The 25,082-nt window shown below is 35.7% G+C and overlaps 1 protein-coding gene across 4 annotated transcripts in view; it reads right to left on the minus strand.

The window, feature by feature from the left end:
• CCDC102B (coiled-coil domain containing 102B) overlaps positions 1-25,082 on the minus strand; it is a 291,274-nt gene that overhangs the window by 26,351 nt on the left and 239,841 nt on the right. For 3 of the 4 annotated variants that reach the window (XM_060405587.1, XM_004020403.5, XM_060405586.1), the window contains one exon: positions 8,711-8,814. In XM_060405587.1, the coding sequence (XP_060261570.1) occupies positions 8,711-8,814 (104 nt within the window). Of the gene's footprint in view, positions 1-4,005; positions 8,815-25,082 lie in introns of those variants that run through there. The other variant, XM_012103298.5, reaches the window with a different exon arrangement.

A 25,082-nucleotide genomic window follows, 5' to 3' on the forward strand; every position in this document is an offset into this window, starting at 1 on the left:
GTCTATTGTGAATAGTGTGACTATGAACGTAGAGGTGCAAGCTATCTTTTTGAATTATAGTTTTGTCTGGATATATACCCAGGAGTGGGTTTGTTAGATCATATGGTGATTCTATTATCAGATTTCTGAAGAACCTTTATACAGTTTTCCACAGTGGCTGTGGGTTCCCTTTTGCTCACATCCTCTCTAGCATTTGTTATTTGTAGATGTTTTAATGACAGCCATTATGACTGATGTGAGGTGATATCTCACTGTCATTTTGATTTCCATTTCTCTAACAATTTGGAAGGAATGATACTAAAGCTGAAACTCCAGTACTTTGGCCACCTCATGTGAAGAGTTGACTCACTGGAAAAGACTCTGATGCTGGGAGGGATTGGGGGCAGGAGGAGAAGGGGAAGACAGAGGATGAGATGGCTGCATGGCATCACCGACTCGATGGACGTGAGTTTGAGTGAACTCTGGGTGTTGGTGATGGACAGGGAGGCCTGGCATGCTGCAGTTCATGGGGTCACAAAGAGTTGGACACAACTGAGCAACTGAACTGAACTGAACTGAACAATTAACTACGTTGAGCATGTTTGTCTCTTGGCTATCTGTATGACTTCTTTGGAGAAATGTCTGTTTAGGTCTCCTGTACATTTTTAGATAGGGCTGTTTGTTTTTTTTCTTTTTTTGTCATTCAATTGTCTGAGCTATTTGTATATTTTGGAAATCAAACCTTTGTTGGTTGCATCATATGCAAATATTTTCTCCCATTCTGTAGGTTGTCTTTTCATTCTGTTTATGGTTTCCTCTAGAGTGCAAAAGCTTGTGAATTTGATTAGATCTCTTTTTTAAAAAATTTCTGTTGCCTTGGGATACTGACCTAAGAAAACATATGTATGATTTACATCAGAGAATGTTTTGCTTATGTTCTCTTCTAGGAGTTTTATGGTGTCATGTCTTAGGTTTAAGTCTTTAAGCCATTTTGATTTTTTTTTTGTGTGTGTATATGGTAAGAGGATGTGTTGTAACTTTGATTTGCATGTGGCTGTCCAACTTTCCTGGTGCTACTTGCTGAAGAGACTTTTTCCTTTTTGTATATTTTTGCCTCCTTTGGTAAAGATTTTGACCATAGCTATGTGGGTTTATTTCTAAGTCCTCTTTTCTGTTCCATTGATCCATATGTCTGTTTTTGTGCCAATATCATGCTGTTTCAATGACTGTAATTTTATAATGTAGTCTGAAGTCTGGAAGGGTTATGTCTCTTGCCTTGTTTTTTTTCTTCAGGGTTGCTTTGGTAACTCTTGGCCCTTTCCACAGGAATTAGGATTATTTGTTCTAGTTCTGTGAAAATATCATGGGTAATTTGATAGGGATTGCTGGGGTCCAGCCCTGGTGGATCCAGGGAATTTGAAGCAGGGATGGCGTTGGCGAGGAAAACTTATTTGTTTATTAATATAGAAATAAAAGATTAGATTAGGGAGAAATAGTGTAGTAGGAAAATTAAGTGGAGAAAGAAGGCTGAATAACTTGGCTTATGGGGCAGGCCAATAAAGTTCCAGACAAGGAGCTTGCACTATCTACGTTGGGCCACCAGCGCCCACTTGAATATCTAAGGGTGCCCCTCCTTAGGCTCCCTTTTGCGCGGGTCTTAAAAGCCAGGGCAAGTAAGTAGATTTAGTGAGCCGCCCCACTCCAGATGGGAATTCAGCCTGAAATTAGAGTAAAGAGGAGACACAGGGGAAACCAGTCCAGCGACTGGCTCCAGCCCCTATTGTTCAGAAGGCCTTTTATAATTTTGATGGAACAGGGAGATCAATGGGTAACACAAAGTTATGCAGCGTTAGCAGCCCAGACTTTTATCAAAGCCAGGCTTTTCTCTCTGCATACCTAGTTGTATACACAAGTCTTAGGTAATTTACATCATCTTCTGGCCAAAAGGGCCAATTAACATTTTACAGCCTTTTTTTTCTGATAAGGGTTTGTCAACCAGAAGACTTATTTGTGTTGATCTTTCCAAAGTCCGGTGCCACTCTCAGAAAGCACTAAATAAAGTTACATTCTTACATAGCAAGGACACAAGAGGAGTGCAGTGATATATAACAAAGAGAAAAGTAATTAACTCAAAAGTCTAGAGTTGCTAACATCAAAACTATTATATATCTTTTTCCATATCCTGTTTACATTTATTAACATCCTCCCAGGTGCCTAAAAGATAAAAAATATGGAGGCCTGGCACCAATCATTGAGTCAACAGTGAAAACCCGTCACCGATATGATTTTTAGCTCTTTAGAAAAGGCTCTGTATCTTTAAGATGCTTTTAAGCTTTGTATCTCTCGCGGTTAGGGGCTGTATGCAATTCACAAGCTGTAAGAGGTCCAGGGAACCTGTTAGGCAAGCTAGAGAGCTATCAGAGGGGGTTTTAACGGAAACATCCCTTTCAAATGCAGAAGACTAAAGCCCTGATTTGACTTTTTCCAGAAAATTTTAGAAGAGTGGAAAAGCAGGCAGATTCTTATTTTGGGGGGGGTGGATGCTCAGGAAATTCCAGGGGGAAAACCTGAGGTCTGATTAGCCTTGCCATCAGAGCTCTGCCGCATGACCTTGTCACGGGTGGAATTCCTCATGCTGGCTCCCAGCAAGGGATCACATTAAATCTTCAGATTGCTTTGGGCACGATGGCCATTTTAACAATATTAATTCTTCCAATATAAGTGCTTGGAGATACCTTTCTATTTCTTTGGATTATCTTCAGTTTTCTTTATAATGTTTTGTAGTTCTTAGTATATAAGTCTTTCACCTCACTGGTCAGGTTTATTCTTGAGCATTTTATTTTGGGGGTGCAGTTTTTTAAAGTATTTTTTTATGTTCCCTTTCTAATAGTTTAACTTTTATGTGTTCATCTTTATCCTGCTACGTTGCTGACAGTTTGAGTAGTTTCTGTATGGCGTGTTTAGGGTTTGCTGTACATAGTATCAGATCATCTACATATAATGACACTTTTACCACTTCCCTTCCAATTTGGAAACCTTGTCTTTGTCTGACTGCTGTGACTAGGACTTCCAGTACTGTGTTGAATAGAAGAGGGGAGGGGGCATCCTTGTCTTGTTGCAGACTTTAGGGGGAAGGCTTTAACTTTTCACAACTGAGTATTATATTGGCTGTGGGTCTTTCATAAGTAGGTTTTATTATCTTGAGATACGTTCCCACTGTACCAACTTTGGTAAAGTTTTTTATCATAAATGGATGTTGGATCTTGTCAAATGCTTTTTCTGCATTTAGATGATCACATGGTTTTAGCCTTTTATTTATGTGGTGCATCACATTGATTATTCTGTGTGTGTTGAACAATCCTAGTGAGATGAGTAGCACTTGTTCATGGTGTATGATCCTTTATATGTTATTGATTTGGCTTGCTAATATTTTGTTGAGAATTTTTGCATTTATAGTCAAAGATATTGGCCTGTAATTTTCTTCTTTGGTGATGTCTTTGTCTGGTTTTGATATTAGAGTCATGGTGGTTTCAAAGAATGTCTTTGGGAGTGTTCCCTCCTCTTCAGTTTTTTGCATGAGTTTGGGAAGGATAAGTTCTTTGCATGTTTGGTTGAGTTCACCTATGAAGCCATCTGGTCCTGGACTTTTGTTTGTAGGGGGTTTTTAAGATTACAGGTTCTATTTCATTTTTAGTGATTGGTCTATTCAAATTACCTATTATTGATTCATTTTGATGGACTGTATGTTTCTAGATACTTGTCCGTTTCTTCTAGGTCACTGATCTTTTTGACATATAATTGTTCATAGTATTTCCTTGTAGTTTTTTGTATTTCTGCAGCATCATTGCTCTGTCTCCTTTTTCATTTCTTATTTTATTTGGGTAATCTCTTTCCTTCTTGTTTAGTCTGGTGAGAGGTTTGTACATCTTGTTTATCATTTAAAAGAACCAGCTCTTTGTTTTATTGATTTTCTCTTGTTCTTTTAATATATATTGTATTCCCTCTCTGATCTTTATTAGTTCTTCCTTTTTCTGACTTTAGGTTTTGCTTGTCTTTTTTCTAATTCTTTTAAGTGGTAGGTTAGTTTTAACAGGCATTGTTAACTCCATTTTACAGGTGAGAAAACACAAACTTTAAAGGATGAAATGAATTGTTTAAATGTCTTACGCATGTGTGACAGTTTCCAACCATCAGTTCTGTAATTCTGACAGGTCTAAAGTGAAAGGTCTTTTCCAATCCACAGACTTGCATATGACACTTAAGTTAGTCATGTATTCATTAAAGCCACTGTTTCTCACCTATAAAGTAGAGATTCTAATTTCTATCTCATAAAGCAGGTAAGATAGTACCTATAGGGTGAAAAATGAAATCCAATGTTAATATTTGTGTTTTAGCAACCCTTTCTTATATCAGTATATTTTACTATATGATTTATTCTTTAAATTTTGCCTGATTACATTCTCTTTAGAACCGTTTTTATTTCTATTTCTAACACAATAATGTAGAATTATATATCTACTTTTGTTTATCTGAGGCATCATTGTAGCTGCTGAATAAGACAGTCTCTTTCACATTTTATTGGCCAAAGATTGATACCTCACTCTAATAATTATGGTTCACGCTGGACTGAGGAGTTTTTTTTTTTTTCCCCCAGCAGAATACATTCAAAGGTGAGATATGTTCAAATAAGGACAATATTACATTCAGTATAGAAATTGTTTTCCTAGTTAAACTTGCCAAGCTTCTTGTAGAAAATAATTATATTGGTCTGTCAGTTTGCTTCTGAATAAATCTTTGTAGTGTTTTTGTTTCTTTGGTGGATATATTGCATATAATAGATGCATGAACACATCTCTAAAAATTATTCTTTTCTAACCAGCAGAATCTTCCTCTATTAGAGTAGAAATTTTCAAATGTTCCTTCACTAGTTATGTTTCAAAATGAATATAAAATTTAGCCTTCATTTGAAGATATAGAAACTAGATATTTGAAGGTAACACTAGAAAATATTACTATCTTCACAACAATTTATAAGGCAGAGAAAAATAGTCTGTGTATGTCTTTAGAAATGGGTCATGCTAACAAGATGAAAATGTATTCAGATTAGAAACAGTATCATTCTCATGCTTTTCACTGAGTCATACCCGAAGTTCAGCCAAGAGTGGTACCAAGGTACCAAGTATTCTGGTCTGGAGAATTCCATGGACTATAGTCCATGGGGTTGCAAAGAGTTAGACACGACTAAGCGACTTTCACTTCACTTCCCAAGGTGAGAAGGTTTAGAGATCATTTCTTTCCCACACCAGCCACACATCTCAGTCTTAGAAGTAACCAGGGGCCAGGCCAGGGGGCGCACAGAAGTTCTTTGCATTTTAGACAGAAGTGTGTACAATGTGTATGTTAGTTGGACACCAATCTTTAAAGTCTAAACTCTAAGCTCCTCTTGGGATCTGAAAACAATATCATATTTTCAAGTTTGATTTAAAGTAAGCTAACAACCCATTTCCTATATTTCTATAAAACTCTCCAAGAGCACTGTCATAAGATAGTGTATATATCATTTCATATTTGACATAAATCAGTGGTTTGGCAATATAATAAACATTCCCCATTGTGATATCATTTTTTTTAGGTTGTTCAATATAAACTATGCTTAAGTTACTATAGTTCTGTTTTTAAATGTTTATATTTAATGCAAAGGGGTATTTTTTTAAATAGTACTGAGGTTTCATTAATGTGATTATGAATGTTCTAATTAAATATTTAGGTTTCAATTTTCTTTTATTCTGAGAGTTTTCTGATACTTACAATTCTAAACATTTCCCTACAATGAGAGTTAACAATATTTAAACAGAAAATTTGACATTTATTTTACTTGTTAATGCCTATCTTTTTATATTATAACATTGTTCCTGACATTTTTCTAGTCTAATATTTGAAGTTTTAGGTATATAATGTCAAGATCATTATTACTATAAATGCTGTCTAGTGAAAATGTGAATAATCTTACAAGACATTTCAAAATCAGTAAGAAAACATACCTAATAGGAAGCTAAGATTTATGTAGTTGAAGTCCAGGGCAAGTAGTATTAGTATTTAACATTTTTTCTGGGAGGCATTTCTAAGATTTCTTTCCAGTGTATTTTCTTTCCGTAATAATTTGCTTTCTAAATGTATTTTCTCTGGAGGAAATTTCCTCTTAAAAAGTAGAGTGAGATGAATAAACTAATATTTGTTGCATATTTATTAACGTCATGTGCTCTGTCAGATGTTTCTTAAACATTATTTTATTCAGTCCTTAAGGGGGTGTTCTAGAGTTCTACAATAAGTAACATGCTCAAGGTCACAGAAATAATAATATAGCAAAGCATATCTGATTTAGCTGGAGGAATGTGGGTAGGGGCAAAGTCTAATCAGCTGGGGTCTTGAACTGTGAGTTTTTGTAGGTCTGATAATGCATATAGTGATTTTTCAGGAAGATGTTTTTTAAAGGGATTTATAAAGTATTTGGGGATAAAATGTCATGATACCCATGCCAATAGAATCTGGAGGAAGGGGCACTGTGAAACTCCCCGGGACGATTCCTCAGGACAAGGGAGAGACCCAACAAACAATGGCCATTTCTCACCCCTGCTGAAGTCTCAGGTATAGGAGTGAGGTTATTTTGGACATTCTAGCCCCAGAGAACTCTGTGGAATGCAGCTGCCAGAGTAAACCCCACCTCATCTACATGAAGGAGCAAACCCAAAGAACAGTGGTAAATGTTTTAGGCAATTAAATATTGGGGTTAATTCATGTTGCAGCACTAGAGATCTCAAACAGACATTGGTATCTGGAAGTGAGATGCTGCCACAACCAAATAGGTGGTGCTGATTTAGGGACATCAACAAGTAGACACTGGAAAGATGGTAGAGAGGCTATTAGCGCTGGTGTAAAAGCAGTGAAGCCACTGTCACTGGAGACAGGGAGACATTTATGTATTGTTGCAACGATGAGGAACAGTGTCATCCGTGAGCACATGGAAGCTAAAACATGTGATCAACCTGTGGGTCTAATCAGCAAGATTCCCAGGCAGAATGTCAAAGTCTGCAGGATGAGTGTTTGTTAGAGAAAAATAAGTGAAAAAAATAAAAATTTAAAGCAGATTTCAGAGGAGATAGAGAGGGCAGTCTCAAAGTAAAGAATTGTCTCCAGGTAAAAATAAAATCAAATTGGCCGAATAATTTTTGTTAAGAACTAATCGAGACTTAAGGCTTAATAGAACTTTATGGGTTGTGGGGCCCATCCTGGGATCCCACCCCTGGCCAATGTACATGCAGTGGTCAGTGGAAGGCCACTGACTGGCCTCTTTGTCCCTAGGATACAGTCTTTTACAAAGAGACAAACTACATGATCAGACAAGAGAAAGCTTTATTTACAAATTGATTAGTAAATGTTCATTCCCACTAATGGGAAAGGAGCAAGACCAGGTCTGCTTCTTTGGAAACAGCTAGGTAGGATTACATAATGTCATTTAAGTAAATTTCTTTATCTAAAAACTAAACGTAAATATGAATGAAGCAGTAAACTATACTTTATAAAAGTCTCAAATACTCATCTATGTGCAATTTTCCCCTTTGCTTTTGTCCATGCAACTGAAAGGAAACCACAGCTCTATTTCCACCTGATTTATACCTTGATACTACTTTCCAATACTGGAGGACTTTTCCACGACGTTACTGCAAACTACTTACCCAGATGAAAGTCAAAAGCCCTCTCAGTTTGAGGAACTTTGCTTTTCCTTAACATCAGTCCCAGGTGATTCATTACTTTTCTGAGATTATTTGTATCAGTTGGAGTGCAAATCCGTAGTATTTGACACCTCTGTCCCCTTTTACCTTTTATGAAGAACTATACCAAATTGATATCTCTCTGGGCTGAAATCATTTTTCACAGAACATACCACTCCTACCATATAGATTATGCATATGTGTTTTTGTCTATCAGTTACTAAACCACTGCTTTACTTAAGTACAGTGATTCTCTTATCAACTGTCCAGCAAACTGAATGGCTTGCAACTTACATTTCTTACAAGTATTATAACTCCTTCTATATATCTGTTTCTTTTAATGTTTCTAATATCTATATTACTTTTTTATTGGAATATAAGTGCTTTACAATGTTAGTGCCTGCTTTATAATGAAGTACACATATGTTCCCTCCCTCTGGGGTCTCCTTCCCTCCCCACCCCATCCCGCCTCTCTAGGTCATCACAGAGCACCAAGCAAGCTCCCTGTGTTTACAGCAGGTTCCCACTGGCTCTCTATTTTACACAGGGTAGTGTATATATGTCAATCCCAATCTCCCAGTTTGTCCCACCTCGCCTCGCATCCACATGTCCATTCACTATGCCTAGGTGTCCATTTCTGCCTTGGAAATAGGTTCGTCTGCACCATTTCTCTAGATTCCACATGTACGCATTCATTATGACATTTGTTTTCCTCTTTCTGACTTAACTTCATTCTATATGGATGGATGGACTCTGGGTCCATGCACATCTCTACTAATGAATCCATTTCATTCCTTTTAGTGGCCGAGTAACATTCCATTGTATACATGCACCAAATCTTCTTTATCCATTCATCTGTCATTGGATATTCATGTTTTTAAGGAAATACGAGGGGAAAAACATCAAGATTTCCTTATCTAAGGTCCCAATCTTGAATTCAACATGTTTTATGAAATAATTACCAATTTTGTAACTGCCTGAGTTTAACTTCCAAGTTTCCATTTGTTTCTTTCTGTTCATTCAAAGATCTCTGGAGCTTATGGATCTGATTCAGGAAATCATCAAGCTGAAAGCAAAACAGAAAAATGCTTCAGGTATGACAACTGAGGTAAGAAAATTTCTAAAAACAAGCTCTGTTTTTTGTGTTAACACATTCTTAGGCATGAAATTATTTTGTATATATGCATGAATACATAGTAATATTATTTTTAATTATAAAATTAGTTCACATATTTAATAATAAACATCCACAATGACTCTAGAATATTCGACAGAATCTTTTCTATCTTGGAACGTCCCTTGTTTCTAACATGGGCTCCCCTACCTTGTTATTACCATGACTTTGCAAATGCTTCTGTTTTCATGTGTGTATTTATACATATATTTAAGTATAGTATATATGGGCGTGTGTGTGTGTGTGTGTGCTAAGTTGTGTCTGATTCTTCATGACTTCATGGACTGCAGACCGCCAGACTCCTCTGTCCATGGGATTCCCCAGGCAAGTATACTGGAGTGGGTAGTCATTCCCTTCTCCAGGGGATCTTTCTAACCCAGGGATTGAATTCGTGTCTCTTGCATTTCCTGCACTGGCAGGTGGATTCTTTACCACTGCACCACCTGGTAAGTTCATATATATGAGGAACAAAATGGTACAAACAGAAATATCCTTTAAAATGTATTCTTTTAGTTGTTTTCAACTTACACATTAAAAAAATGGATATTATGCTGTTTGTAATCATCTGATACTTCAACTGCTAAGACTCATCTGCATAAGTGTTTCATTGTAGCCCTGATGTTCTGTTTCACATGATTATACTGCACAATAGTGCTAAGACAGTAACCACCCTCTTGTTCATGAGTAGTAGACTGTTTGCAGCCTTGAGCTGCTGTGGACTTTTGTGTGTGTAACTCCTGATGTATATGTGCAATGTAGTCTCTGAAGACATATGTAGGAGAATTGTCAGGTTATATTTTTTAACGTTGAATTTTATAAAAGTTAAAGCTAAAATGTCTCCCAAAACAATTTACTAACTTACCTCCTAAAGGCAATTAGATGGTCTCCTGATTGTAAAGTACTGGCAAAGATGTGCTCAATGTGAGATATTAAAACTTCTGCCAATACTGGCTAAAGAAATTATGGTCAATACCTCTTTATATTTTTATTGGTTCACTGTTTTTCTCTCTTTCCTATTCAGGTCTTCTGCTCATGACCCTATTTGGAGCTCTTTTTTTAACCTGTACATGTTTATGTTGTAATCTTGATACTAACCCTTTGTCAGTTATAAGTGTTCCAAGTATCTTCACCAAGTATTATCAAGTTTGTAACTTATTTTTTTTCTATTTTATCTAAGAGATATTTGGGTGAATAAATGTTATTTTTACTAAACATTTATCTATTTTCTTTTACAGTTGGGATGTATTTAATGATGCTAAAAATACTTTCCTATTCAAAGCTTAGAAAAATATTAATCTACATTGTCAACTAAAATTTGTTAAGGCTTTGTATTTGTCATTTAAGTCCTGAATCAAGATGGGATTAACTTTTCTATACAGTAAGAGGTATTGTATTATTGATACAATTTTATTTTTTATCTAAATAAGCATATTTTAATAGTCAGTTAACTAAGTTGTCAAGTTGTTAGCCTGAGTGGAGTTTCCATGGGGTAGGTTTTGGATGGTTTTACTGTCGTCTTTTCTTCACAAGATCCAGCAACCATATTCATCCAACTGAATATTTCAAAATCATCTCGACATTTTCATGGATATACAAACAACTTTAAGACAAAAATTTTACCTCTCCAAGAAGACGCTGAGTTATGGCACTATAGTAAAATAAGGTCAGTATGATAATTTTGATTGTTCTTACAATTTTATTAAATACAAAATCTTATTATCTACAGAGTCAAAATACTGCTAAATATGAAAACTGATCCCAATTCTCTGATTCCTTGGCCAGTGTCATTCAAGTTAAAGCATTTTAAACAGTAGAATTCAATAGAGTTGAGTTGGTATTATCATCTTTCAGGAGTAAAAAGCTATTTCTTTTCATAACTTCATGGAGTAATACCATTCTATAAACCCTTGCCTATCAATTGTTTGTGCCCATGAAGTAAACATTGCTAAAGTATATCAAAATTAACTGAAATAATTTTTCTTTCTGAATGTCTTTCTTTCTTTTTTTCTGAAATGTATCATTGATACAATTTTAGTAATACTCACACTCTTTTGACACCCACAATTTTTAAGTTTATTTTCTTACCATGAAAGTTCTCTCTTATCTAACCTGTGCAGGTGTTTGTGGACTTCACTTTTTCTCGTTTCTACTTTATATAAATGTTGAACCAGAAGTTTTTTTTTTTTTTTTAACAAATCTTCCACATTTCTCTAGTTCTCATTTTTCTGCAGTTAATGTAACATGTATTTAATATATAAGGCTTATGTTGGATTTAATCATTGTGTTTCACTTGAAGCTATTCAAATCAATAGTGTTGTCTATTGTGTTAGAGAAATGTTATAGAAGTATTTATTAGAGTACAAATATCTATGTATTACTTAAAAGTTCTTACAAATTTTAGTTCAGTTCAATTGTTCAGTCATGTCTGACTGTGACCCCATAGACTGCAGCACGCCAGGCCTCCCTGTCCATCACCAACTCCTGGCACTTGCTCAAACTCATGTTCATTGAGTCAGTGATGCCATCCAACCATCTCATCCTCTGTCATCCCCTTCTCCTCCTGCCCTTAATCTTTCCCAGCATCAGGGTCTTTTCCAATGAGTCAGTTCTTAGCATCAGGTGGCCAAAATATTGGAGTTCCAGCTTCAGCATCAGTCCTTCCGATGAAAATTCTAGTAGGCCCAGACTATTTAGCATATAGACTAATTTTGCCTCTTCAGATACAGTCTTACAACCAATTTCGTTACTTAGGGAGGAATCAATGCTCAACATTCATGACTCATTAAATATTTTCTAGCAGGATAAAAATTATAAGAATAAAGTAATAGGCTAATAATTATTGACAATTATTATTCTGGACTGTTAGATTATTTCACATTTTCATACCCTTCCAAATATCTACTTGGAAAAAAACCCATCTATTTGGCATTATCTGGGACAATTCCCAGATGACTTAATGAATCAATGAGAAATATTACCTTTTTGTATTTTTTTCAGTTTATAAATTTTCATCTTTTATTCTACCCTTTTGGACTTTAGTAATGCCAATGTGGGAATATATGGGAACTAACTGTAAAACTTAATTACAGATAGGTATTATTAGATATTTAAGGAATATTTTGGTACAACTAAGAATAAAGTGTTGAAGCTGAAACTTCAATACTTTGGCCACCTGATGCAAAAAGCTGACTCATTTGAAAAGACCCTGATGCTGGGAAAGATTGAAGGCAGGAGGAGAAGGTGACAACAGAGGATGAGATGGTTGGATGGCATCACTGACTCAATGGACATGAGTTTGGGTAAACTCCAGGAATTGGTGATGGACAGGGAGGCCTGGAGTGCTGCAGTTCATGAGATCACAAAGAGTCGGACACAACTGAGTGACTGAACTGAAGAATAAAGAGCTTAAGTTATTTATTATATTTGAAACTGGGATATCAGAATAAATTTGTAATGCATTTTGGAAATGTATGCCAGAAGTCATGTTTTTGAGATGTTATCATGTATTGAAATGTCTGCAAAATAATATGAGACACACAAAAGCTCTTTTTGCTCAAATATTTTTCATTATGTTCATGAAAACGTCCTATTGACCTGAATGGTTACTGAAGGTTTCAAGTTTAATTATAGTTCATCATTCTGATAGAACATTCTGCTGACATTAAAATGTTTAACTAGGCATCATAATGCTATTTCATGATATTTAACTTTGGGAAAAAAAGCTCACAATATTATGAGTAATGCATTACATTTCTTGTATGAAATAACATATAAAGAAAAAATGATACAAAATACTGGTGGGAATGTTCTTCTAAATCTGTTAAATTTTTATAAAATTTACAATAAAAAATAACATTTAAGGATGTTGAAAATACAATGGAAAATGTCCAGTGTGGAATTCAGTCCTTACCTCAAAGACTTGGCTAGCGTCTGATTCTAATCACATGTGCTGTGCCGCTTCAGTCATGTCTGACTCTTTGTGACCCTATGGACTGTAACCCATCAGGTATCTTTGTCCATGGAGATATTCTGGGCAAGAATACTGGAATGGGTTGCCATTCCCTCCTCCAGGGGATCTTCCTGACCCCAGGGATCAAACCCACATCTCTTATGTCTAATCATACATGTATGCTCAATTAATCTACAACAAAGGAGGCAAGAATATACGATGGAGAAAAGAATGTCTTCAATAAGTTGTTCTGGGAAAACTTGACAGCTGCATGTAAAAGAATGAAATTAGAGCATTCTCTAACATCGTGAATGCATGGAAAGTTGCTTCAGTTGTGTCTGACTCTTTGCCACCCTATGGACCATAGCCCACCAGGCTCCTCTGTCCATGGGATTCTCCCAGCAAGAATACTAGAGTGGGTTGCTACACCCTCCTCCAGGGGATCTTCCTGACTCAGAGATTGAACCCAGGTCTCTTAGTCTCCTGCATTGGCAGATAGGTTCTTTACCACTAATGTCACCTGCACTCAAAATCGATTAAAGCCCTAAATGTAAGACCAGATACTATAGAACCCTTAAAAGGAAACACAAGCAGAACACTTTTTGACATAAATCACAGCACGATCTTTTTTGATCCACCACTAAAAATAATAAAAGCACAAATAAACAAATGGGATCTAGTTAAACTTATAAGTTTTTACATAGCAAATGAAAAAATAAGCAATAAAAACACAGCCCACAAAGTGGGAGAAAATATTTGCAAAAGATAAGACGGACAAGAGATTAATCTCCAAAATATAAAAACAGCTTATGTACCCCCAGAGCAAAAAAATAAAAAATGGACAGAAGATCTAAATAGACATTCCTCTAAAGAAGACATACAGATGGCCAAAAGGTAAGTACATGAAAAGATGCTCAAGATCTCTAATTATTAGAGAATGCAAATCAAAACTACAATGAGGCATCACCTCATACTCTTCAAAATGGCCATCATCAAAAATTCTACCAACACTAAGTGCTGGGGAGGGTGTAGAGCAAAGGGAACCCCCTTGTACTGTTGATGGAAATGTAAACTGGTGCAGCCACTACGGTGATCAGAATGGAGGTTCCTTAAGAAACTAAAAAGAGAGCTACCATCTGATCCAACAATCCTACTCTGTCAGGCGTATATCCAGAGAAAACCATACTTTGAAAAGAAACATGCACTCCAATGTTCACTGCAGCACTAATTACAATAATCAAGACATGGAAGTAACCTAAATGTCTGTAGATAGACGAGTGGATAAAGAAGATGTGGTACATATATACAATGGAGTATTACTGAGGCACAAAAAGATTTGCAGCAATATGGACAGACCCAGAGATGATCATATTAAGTGAAGTAAGAGAAAGACAACTATCCTATGATATCACTTGTATGTGGAATCTGAAAAATGATTCCACATACAAATGATTCTACTACAAATGAACTTATTTACAAGATAAAAAAGTCCTAGAAAACACACTTAAGGTTACCAAAGGGGGTAGGGACAAATTAGGTTGTAATTAACATATTTATACTATTATATATAAAATAGATAATCAACCAGGACCTACTGTACAGCACAGGGAACTCTACTCTGTAGAACCTAGATGGGAAAAGAATCTGAAAAAGAACAGATTAGATATATGTATATGTGTAACTGAGTCACTTTGCAGTATTACAGAAACAGAACATTTAAGTCAAATATGCTCCAAATATAAGATTTTTTAAAGGCAAAAACAATTAATTAAAAAACAAAATCTCTATCAAATAAAAGTGACAAAAGTTATTTTCCTCATTCACAGTTATAAATTCTGATATTAAGTAAAGAATGAACTGTTGATGAAATCTCTCAGAGTGTGAGCTTCTTGAAACTGACACGCACACACACGCACACACACACTCTCACTGTCTTTCTCTTTCCCTGTCCCCACTTGTGCCCAGACCCCATCCTCTTTCACCTACTCAAGGACACACATACTTTCATCAATACAGGGTGCTCTCTCATATATTATCCTGTTTTTTTCCTCTATTTGATCATTCCCATCAGGGACTTTGTACTCACTGTTCCTTCTTCCTGGAACCTCTGTTCAACAGTTATCTGGATGATTAACTTCCATTAACATCTTCCATGTATTTATTTAAATCTGAGGCCAGACATCATATTTAATATTGCAGCCTGCACTGAAAACAAGAACACTGCTTTTTTTCCCCAGGAGTCATATGATTTATATATGAATTGTCTTGGTCTCTGTCCACTGGAATGAAAATTCCTTGCAAAAGGGATATTCATTTTATTCATGTATAGATTTCAAGTGCTTAGAATAGTGTTTGCATGTATAAAAAGAAGAATAAATGGATGCTGGGTAGGCTAAATCAACAGATGCCCTTCTACTTTTGTTAAATGTCTTTGCCAAGAAAGACCATAATTTGCAAATTCTACAGCCATGGTGTCCTGAAACTTCCATATGCCAGATAAATTCAGTTCAATATTTATTGCTGAGTACATAATAACTGCATTGTTCCAATTGCTTCTCTGGTAAGGCCCCAACCAGTCTGGCTTAAATCTGGGTAGATTCCCAAAAATTTATGATTCAAGAAAAATATGCTTAAACCATGTATATAAGCTTCATCAAAATGGCAATAAAGTCTGGCTATAGTCTAAGACTTGGTAATATGGAGACAGTGACTTCAACTAAAAAGGACTTGCAATTTATATAAACTATTTATCTCCATCCTTGAAAAGAGGAAAATGAAATAAAGACTAGAAAAGGAAAGCCTGTTAGATGCTGCAGACAACAGCTCATAGACCCACTTTTATTTTTACTACAAATCCTTACCTAAATCTAACTGGAAATGATTGACAATCAGTTTTGATTCATCTTTCCATTAGTAATGGAGCAGGACCCATTCCTGTCACTGAAGTGACATGTTTAGTATTGGGTCTTCTGGCCAGTCTGCTCCAAGGCACCCATAGTGGGGTGTCTTCATAACCTCTCCAGTTCAGGATTTGATTAAGGTAATGAAGGATCACACAAATTCAGGTAAGTGTTGTTGCTGTTCAGTAGCTAAGTCATGTCTGACTTTTTGTTGGTAGGACTATAGCTCACCAACCTCCTCTCTCCATGGAGTTTTCCAGGCAAGAATACTGGAGTGGGTTGCCATTTCCTTCTCCAGGGGATCCTCTTGGATGAGGGACTGAACTTGAGTCTCCAGCAATGGCAAGCAGATTCTTTTACCACTGAGCCATCAGGGAAGCCCTCAGGTAAGTGACCTGTTAACAAATTCCCTAAACTCAACTTAAGTAATGAAGAGTCTTATAAGGAATAAGTGAGTATGACAACTTGTTGACTGTAAATGATTAGTACAGGGTAATTTTCCAGATATTTTTAATTGGAACTGAAATATTCTGAACCATTTAAGGAATATACCACAATATGCTGTTTACCTGGAAAAAAAAAAAAAGATCAAAATCAATAGGAACATTTTACTGAAACTTTTTGGTGATCTCTGATGGAAAGTGGTTGTTGCCTTTTGAGAAGTTTGCTAAGTATATAGCTTATGTTACATGATTCTACTTATTTTTCAATGTCAGAATTAATTTCAAGTTATGAAATATTGCTACTTATATGAAAATGATGAAATGATTTATTGCCTACTAGACAATTGTCATATGTTTTTAAAATGTGAAACAAGTAAGCTGTGCATTAATGTAATCATTGAAATAATTTGGTGAACTTTGCGGTCTGTAAACTATAAATTTGCTAGAGGTAAGGTAACAGCGCAATTGCTATAGGGTTCACAAAACTAACATATCGCAACTGAATAACAATTAAACTCTTTAGAGCAAAAGGAATGTTCACTTTTAAGTGAACAGTTCTACTGAGTAATTTGATAAAGTGACACATGGTTCAGATTTAAGAGATTACCATTTTAAGGAAACTATATTTTGGGAAACCTGGAGACAGTTTCTCTAAGTGGACCTTACAGTGAATGAAAGATAAAAATTGCATTCCCAGTAATTTAAATCAGTTACTTCCCCAAAGGCTTTATTGTCATCTTAGTGACAAAAACAAACAGAAAAAATAAATCCAAAAATACCTACCAAGCCAGAATAATTTTCCAAGTGACTATATTTCCTTCTTTTGGGGAACACATGTGGATATATCTGTGAAAAAACCTCAACATTCTTAGCAACAACAAAAGTATAAAAACAGTAATAGAGTTAGAAAAGAAGAATAAATTTGGGGAACTAACACTTTCTGAATTCAGTACTTACCAAAACTGTAGTAATCAAGACAATGCAGAAGGATAGACATTTAGGTCAGTGGAATAAAAAGTATATCAAGAGTCCAGAAAAAAAGTACTACATTTAGGGTTAACTGGATTTTGACATGAGTGTCAACATATTTCAATGGGACAAAGAATTATCTTTTCAACAAATAGTTCCAGGACAACTAATAGTCACAAGCATAATTTTGAAGTTGAACTCGTACCTCACCTCAGTTAAAAACATTAACTCAAACAGGCTTCTCTAGTGACTCAGCAATAAAAGAATCCACCTATGATTCAAGAGACAAGGGTTTGATCCCTGGGTCAGGAAGATTCCCCTGGAGAAGAAAATGGCAACCCACTCCACTATTCTTGCCTGGAAAATCCATGGACAGAGGAGCCTGGTGGGCTACAGTCCATGGGGTTTCAAAAGAGCTGGATATGACTTAATGACTATCAATAAACAACAACAGCTCAAAATGAGTCATAGACCAATTATAAGATCTAAAACTATAAAATGCTAGGAAAACAGGTTAGGAAATCTACAGGGCATTAGACTATTCAATCTTCTTCTACACAAAACACCATGAGCACAAGCAACAAAAGGAAAAAATAAACAAACTGGACTTGATTAAAATTATTTCTAAAAGTTTCAAATGAAACTATCAAGAAGTTGAAAAGATAATATACATATCAGAAAGTACTTACAAATCATGTATCTGAGAAGGGGCTTACATTTAGAATATACAAACAAAACAATTTTTTTGGTCATAATTTAACAATTATTTATTTATTCATTATCAATTTTTCATTCCTCCTTTCTTCTTCCCTTTTTCTTTTTCTTTAATTTTAATTTTTACTTTATTTTACTTAAAAAATGGGCAAAGAACCTGAATATAAATTGTTCCCAAGAAAATATACAAATAATCAAAAGTCATCAAGGAAATTCAAATCAAAACCACAATAAGATACCACTTTACTTCCATGCTGTTGGTGTAATAAAAGATGAATTCTGATAAGTGGTGGTGAGAATGTAGAGAAATTGGAACCCTCAAACATTGCTTGTGAGAATGTAAAATGGCAGAGTCACTTTGGAAAAGAGTTTTGTGGGCCTTAAAAATGTAAACACAGTTACTATATGCTACAGCAATTCCAAAGGAAATAAAAATGTATATTTACACCAAAGCTTGTAAATAAATGTTCATAGTAGCATTATTCATGGTAGCCAAGGAGTATAGCAACCTATATACTTATTATCTGTAAAAGGAAAAGCTGTGGTATAGCCATACAAAAATGAAGTATTGATCTATGCTACAATATGGATGAACTTTGAAGACATTATGCAAAGTGAAAGGAGTCAATTACAAAAGGCCATCTATTCTATGACTCTATGGAATGTCTAAAATTCCACAGAGATAGAGAGTAGACTAGTGATTGCCAAGGGCTGGGGATAAAGGGAAGATGGGGAATGACTGATAACAGAAAGTTGGATTACAGTAATTGTTAGATAACTCTATGATTTACTAAAAGCCATGAATTGAACACTTCAAAGTATAATTTTATGGTATATGAATTAGATCTCAAAAATGTTAAAATAGACAATAAAAGCAAATATGGCATATTCCCATTGCTATAATATTTATATATTAGGCCAAACAAAAATTAATTCTAGGGTAGCTATAATAGAAGTAAGTCAATTGAATATATCCAGTAATTCCAGATCTCTTAAGAATGTTATCTTAAATAACTGTATCACTTGAATCTAGAATATTCCATTGCTTTACCTCTATATCATGAACTTTTGAAATACTGAAGAATTGGATGGACTTGGTCGCAAAGAGTTGGACATGACGGACTGAACTGAACTGATGCCTTTAAAGTCTAATAGTTATTGGCACTGCTTTAAGATGTATTGACCTACATAATCTTATGTGGCTATTTATTTATATACAAAGCATTCTATTAAACAGTTCATTTTAGCTCAGTTATTTTTCTTTTCAATAAATTAAAGCCGCATGATGGTCTGTGAGAGCTAAGTGTTTGGCATCCTACAATGCTGATGAGTCTTAATTTATGCCCTGAGGGACCAATACTGAGAATTTGTTCAGAGTACCATAGCAACTGTAGAATCAAAGCCATGATATTATGTGACAAATTTGTAGTTGAGAGAACACTACAGGATTCCATTGGATCACCTGGGGCAGCAATATTACAAGTGTTTACCGTGTAGCATCTTGATAAGGGAGACTTAATTGGTGTTAATTTTATCCAAATTACAGACAACTATAGAGCATCTATTTCCATAGAGTGGAATAGTCTCATCAAAATGTGTGACAAAACCCTAAGGGTATTTAATTTGTAAGCAGTATTTCACAAGGGTTTTGATATGGATCTTTATTAAAACTGACTTCAAGTTGCATTAACCTGACCAATATCTAATGTGTACAGAGAATAATAATATCTTTACTAACAACAAAGGAAGACAAAACGTTGTCAAATAATATTAATTTTCATGACAACAGTGCTTGTATTGGATCAGCATCTTGAGGTATATATTTCTCACTTTCCTCTTTGAGAATCTCAACAGTTGAAAACATTATTAAAGTACCCAGGGAGCCAACAATCCTTCCTTCCCTATTGTAAGTTACTTAATTAACACACAACAGATGTCTACTTTCAGAAAGAAGCTTTTCAAGAGCAGTGGACTATGTGCCTATTTGCCCTTGGGTATTGGAGTGAATTCCAGCATCATGAAACTTAATGAAGAAATGAAATTGCCATTTTTATCCCAAGTTTTAATCTCTTATCACAGGTATAGAATCAGAAGGTTTAAATCCGAACTAATGTTGAATATGGGTACAAAAATACAATTATTCCTCATTATTTTAACTGAAAGAAAAGGAAACTGCAGAAACATCAGTTATGGAAATGCAAATATGAAATGTGATTAGAACTGGAGAACTCTTAAAGTAATATAAGCATTAAGAACAAGAGAATTCAGCACAAAACCACTCAATTTTACCTAACATCATTTGAAAACTCTTCCTCACCTCTTTATACTCAAGCAGTTTAGCCCACTTAAAACAGTGCCTGCCACCCTTTGGGCCACAGATACTGGTGACAATCTCCTAGTAGTCAGAGAAATCTGTTTCTATTAATGCAAATGTGTGGTGAGACCTTCATAAAACATAGGAAACGGCAACCTTATTAAAAGCCACATGACTTGTATCCAAAAAACCCAAAATAAAGAAAAACTTAAAAACTAACGGAACATTTAAAAACCAGCAAGTACTCTTGGTTAATTGATTACAACTCAGGTTCAAACTCTTATTAAAAATAATTAGATACCAAAAATTAGAAAGAGAAACAATGTTATTTCAAAATAAAGTTTAAGGAGAAAAAGCCTTCAAAAAGACGTTTATAAAGACTACAAAAATACAGTAAGATTTATAAATTAAGAGGAGAAAACAAGTGATATTTTAATTGCTAAACCGAAAGACTAATGCTTCATTTTCCACAGAAGGTAGGGAGAGTATCATAATCTGATAATCAGTTTTGCTAATTTAGAAGAAAACTTCTAAGTGTCTGAAATGGACTACAAGGACTAGAGAGATAACTATAATGATAAAAGCAGTAATATTTTCCTCTATGATACAAACACCTTTCCAGATTACAAGTTTTCTAAAAAGATAAAAATGTATGGAGAGGAAGTTACTTATCCTGAAACTTCCCTAAGAATGAAACCAGTTCACCAATACACACCTAACTATATGGGTCATGTTCTTGGCAAAGAAAATAAGACCAAACAAATGAAATCCTTCTTTAATAAGATTCAAATAAAAAAAAACTATAATTAAAATATATACTCTTCCATTAAGAGAAGATACAAGCTGACTAGGGCATGAACTTCTGCATACATTACATATAAAAATGGTTATTGACCACTTCTTATGAAAGTGTCAAAGAACTAGAAGAGATTCCAAAAGTGCAGTGTTTCTAAAAATATTTCTGAAACAGAAATGGATACCTCATTATTTGTTGAATTACATTTAAGTTTCTGAGTTCCAAACTTCTGCAATTGCCTATATTACAACTTTGGTTTATTTTGTAACTAAACCAACAACCATATTGTTCCAGAAATCTGTTCACCAAGAAACTTTAATTTTGTCTGAATAATTTTGATGATTATTATCTAAAATAATCTGTAACAGTAACTGAACTGTTTAACATAAGAAAAAAGATTAATGGCACATTAGGATAAGTGTTCAAAACATAGGAAAATATTGTACTTTATGTATTCCCTAGTAGAAAATAAGTTTATGATCAACTTGGCTTCACAGTGATGATAAGGAAATAACTATTTAAATATCAGCAAGGAATAAGTATATGGAAATATAGTCATGATTTACAAAACTTATACAATATTGAAATATAAAGACAACATTTCTTCCATTAAATAGTAGTTAGCACACTTTGATTGCAATGCATCACTACCACCATGGCCTTAGTAATACTACAAAAGTCAGTGGAGACTTATGGGTAGTGATGGAATACAGATGGGAAGCCAATATTTAAGGCATGTTCCTTAAAACAATATTCTGATTCTGTACATACGAAAACCAATGACACAGTAGTAAGCATCCCTTCACTAGAGTAACATTTAGATTCCAAATTTTCAAAAAATAGTTTTCACCTTTGAATAGAATCACTGGCTACCATCTGAGTCACTGAAACCAACTTTAAACAGTTTTACTCTCTCAATCACTGCAGATGATGACTGCAGCCATGAAATTAAAAGATACTTGCTCCTTGGAAGAAAAGTTATGACATACCTAGACAGCATATTAAAAAGTAGAGACATTACTTTGCCAACAAATCAAAGCTATGGGTTTTTCCAGTAGTCATGTATGGATGTGAGAGTTGGACCATAAAGAAAGTTGAGCACCGAAGAACTGATGCTTTTGAACTGTGGTGTTGGAGAAGATTCTTGAGAGTCCTTTGGACTGCAAGGAGATCCAACCAGTCCATTCTAAAGGAAGTTAGTCCTGAATATTCATTGGAAGGACTGATGCTGAAGCTGAAACTCCAATACTTTGGCTACCTGATGCGGAGAACAGACTCATTTGAAAAGACTCTGACGCTGGGAAAGATTGAAGGTGGGAGGAGAAGGGGACAACAGAGGATGAGATGGTTGGATGGCATTACTGACTCATCGGACAAGAGTTTGAGTAAACTCCAGGAGTTGGTGGTGGACAGGGAGGCCTGGTGTGCTGCAGCCCATGGGGTCACAAAGAGTCGGACACGACTGAGAGACAACTGAATTGAACTCTCCATTTTTATTGTGGTGGTGGTTGTGGTTCAGTCGCTAAGTCATGTCTGACTCGTGCGACCCCATGGACTGTAGGCTGCTAGGCTCCTCTCAATACAAAGTCATTTTACAATCCCTAAGATTCCTACATGTTAAAAATCTACAAAGTCTGTAGTCAAATATTTCTAAGTCTTAGGTTAAGACACATGCATAGCTGAAGACATGAAAACAAGATTGGGATCAAGAAGCACAGCAGAAGGTGAAACCCAAGAAACACTGATTTTTCTAGAAGCCTGGAGAGTAAGTTACTTTAAGAATGGGATTGATTGTGTCAAATTACTATGATATTTTGAGGAAGATGAAACCCAAGAATGGAGCTCTGGCTTTAAAAATGTGGAGCACATTTGTGACCTTGACAAGTTTGCATTAGTAAAGAGGCAGAGATCAAAAGTATCACTGTTATGATTAGAGAGAGAATGAAGGCTATGCAGATAAGAAGTTAATATCATACATCTCTTTCAAGGATGTGCTGTAAAGGGAGGGAGTTAAATTTAATAGTGGCAGCAATGAGGTATTTAAAGGAAGTTGGTTTATTTTAAACATTATATATGTAAAATCTTTATACATGCATATGTATATACTTGTGAATGTGTACATATATATGTATATGTAATATATTATATATATATGTATATATAAAATATTTGCTAACTACATATAGAAATTGAGAAATTTCATCCATAGTACCAGATATATAGGAAGAATACAGGTGTTCCAGTTGATACAAATTAGTTGAGTAGATGTGATGGTGAGAATGCATATTCTGTATTCCACATTCCTGTTTGTCTTTTTCCCTCAGTAAATTCAGCAGAAAGATTCTCAGCTCAGAATGTAGAGGAGTGAGGAGGGAGTAAAAGAGAGAGGAAGTGAAACAGTCATTTAGAAAAGTTAATGCTGGAACACTAAGATGCTACTTGAGATGAATTTAAGCCAAGACCTGTTAGCACAGCACTTGGTTCTCTAGTGCCATATGCAGCTGCAGACAAAGCAGAGGGTTGCATTCAACCAGAGCTTGAGTTTCCCAAGTGAATTTCTGCAAAAGATATGGAGGCAAGGAGATGGAGGTATAATGCAGAGAAAGGACTGTAATGTTGAGACATCACATTTACGCCTAAGGATCGAAATAAAAAATGGAGGTGGATAAATGACAATGTAAAGATGGTACCAATAGACTGTATGCTCCAAGCAGTTGAAATTTTGTGGTTGGTATGGAGAAGGAAATGGCAATCCACTCCAGTACTATTGCCTGGAAAATCCCATGGACAGAGGAGCCTGGTAGGCTATAGTCCATGGGATCACAAAAAGTCAGACACCACTGAGCAACTTCACGTTCACTGAAAAAATTAAACTGGAAAGATAAACTTATGTTTGGAGAGTTCGAGACCCAGAAGAAGGTGTAGTAATTGATAAAAGCAATGTCAAGTATGACCTCGGGAGTAGGCTGGTAATGTCGAGTGAAGGACAAGATAATCGGAAGAATTTGAGGAACTGAGAGGGCACAGAGCTAAAAGCTGTTGTTTGGGGTACTGTGCTCAGTGATAGAGTCTAAAAGAATTCAGGAGTGACATCACCAAGATGGCAACAGAGGGTGTTTCTTATTTCACACCCTCTCCCAGGATGAACAGTTGGCACCTATTCATGGACAAGGCACCACCAGAGAAAATCCCAGGACACAGGAATGAGGCTGAGGTGTCCCCTGCACCAGAGAGACAGAGACAGACAGCGCTGGAAGGCGAGAGGGCCAGCCGCACATGGCCGTGCCCCCAGGCTGGGCCATGCCTGGTTCCTGTCATCGGAGGCCGTAATGGATCGTGCCCATCTTCTCCTTCAGGAGATCTGCCCTAAAAACCCCACCCACATGACTGCAAGAGCATTTTGTGATGGGGATGACTGTGCACTGACTCCAAGGATTCCTGGATGCTTTAGACTCATGCTTAGAACACGCATTTTGGATTTCTCTGGTGTAGACTCTGTACCAAAATGGTCTCAGTGTAGATCTGACATCCTGGTTCTGACTTCCCCCCTCCCCAGCCTCCAGAGGAAAGTTCTGGATCTCGGCTCTGACTCTGCTCTACCTTCTACTGCTCATTAGGGTCCTGCCCCATTGTGTTCGGAAATACGATGATCACCTCTGAAACGTACAATTCAGTCATTTGATGCACCAATGTCACCCCCAAAGTGATGGCTTTCAATCAAATGTTCGATTCCCAAGAAGGAACAGGATTATACCTCTTCCTTTCCTAAGCTAATCAGGTACTTGAAGCAAACAAAAACACCAGAACTCTAGTGTGCTTTAAATTTATAACTTTAACCAAAAATAAAATATTTTCTGCTAATTAAAGCAATAAAATATGAAGATATAGTAAGAATATAGATATTATATCTTTAGGAGATGGCTGTATTTATTCATCTTGCATCAAAAAACACTCATTTTTCCTCCATGAAAGGAAAAATAGACCTGCTTGTTGTGCCACTATAAATTTTAGTTTGGGATTACAGTCATTATTGAAATGGGTCAAATTACAAATTTAAATATGTCTAATTTTCTGT

This window comes from Ovis aries, chromosome 23 (assembly GCF_016772045.2).
Source record: "Ovis aries strain OAR_USU_Benz2616 breed Rambouillet chromosome 23, ARS-UI_Ramb_v3.0, whole genome shotgun sequence".
NCBI lineage: Eukaryota > Metazoa > Chordata > Mammalia > Artiodactyla > Bovidae > Ovis > Ovis aries.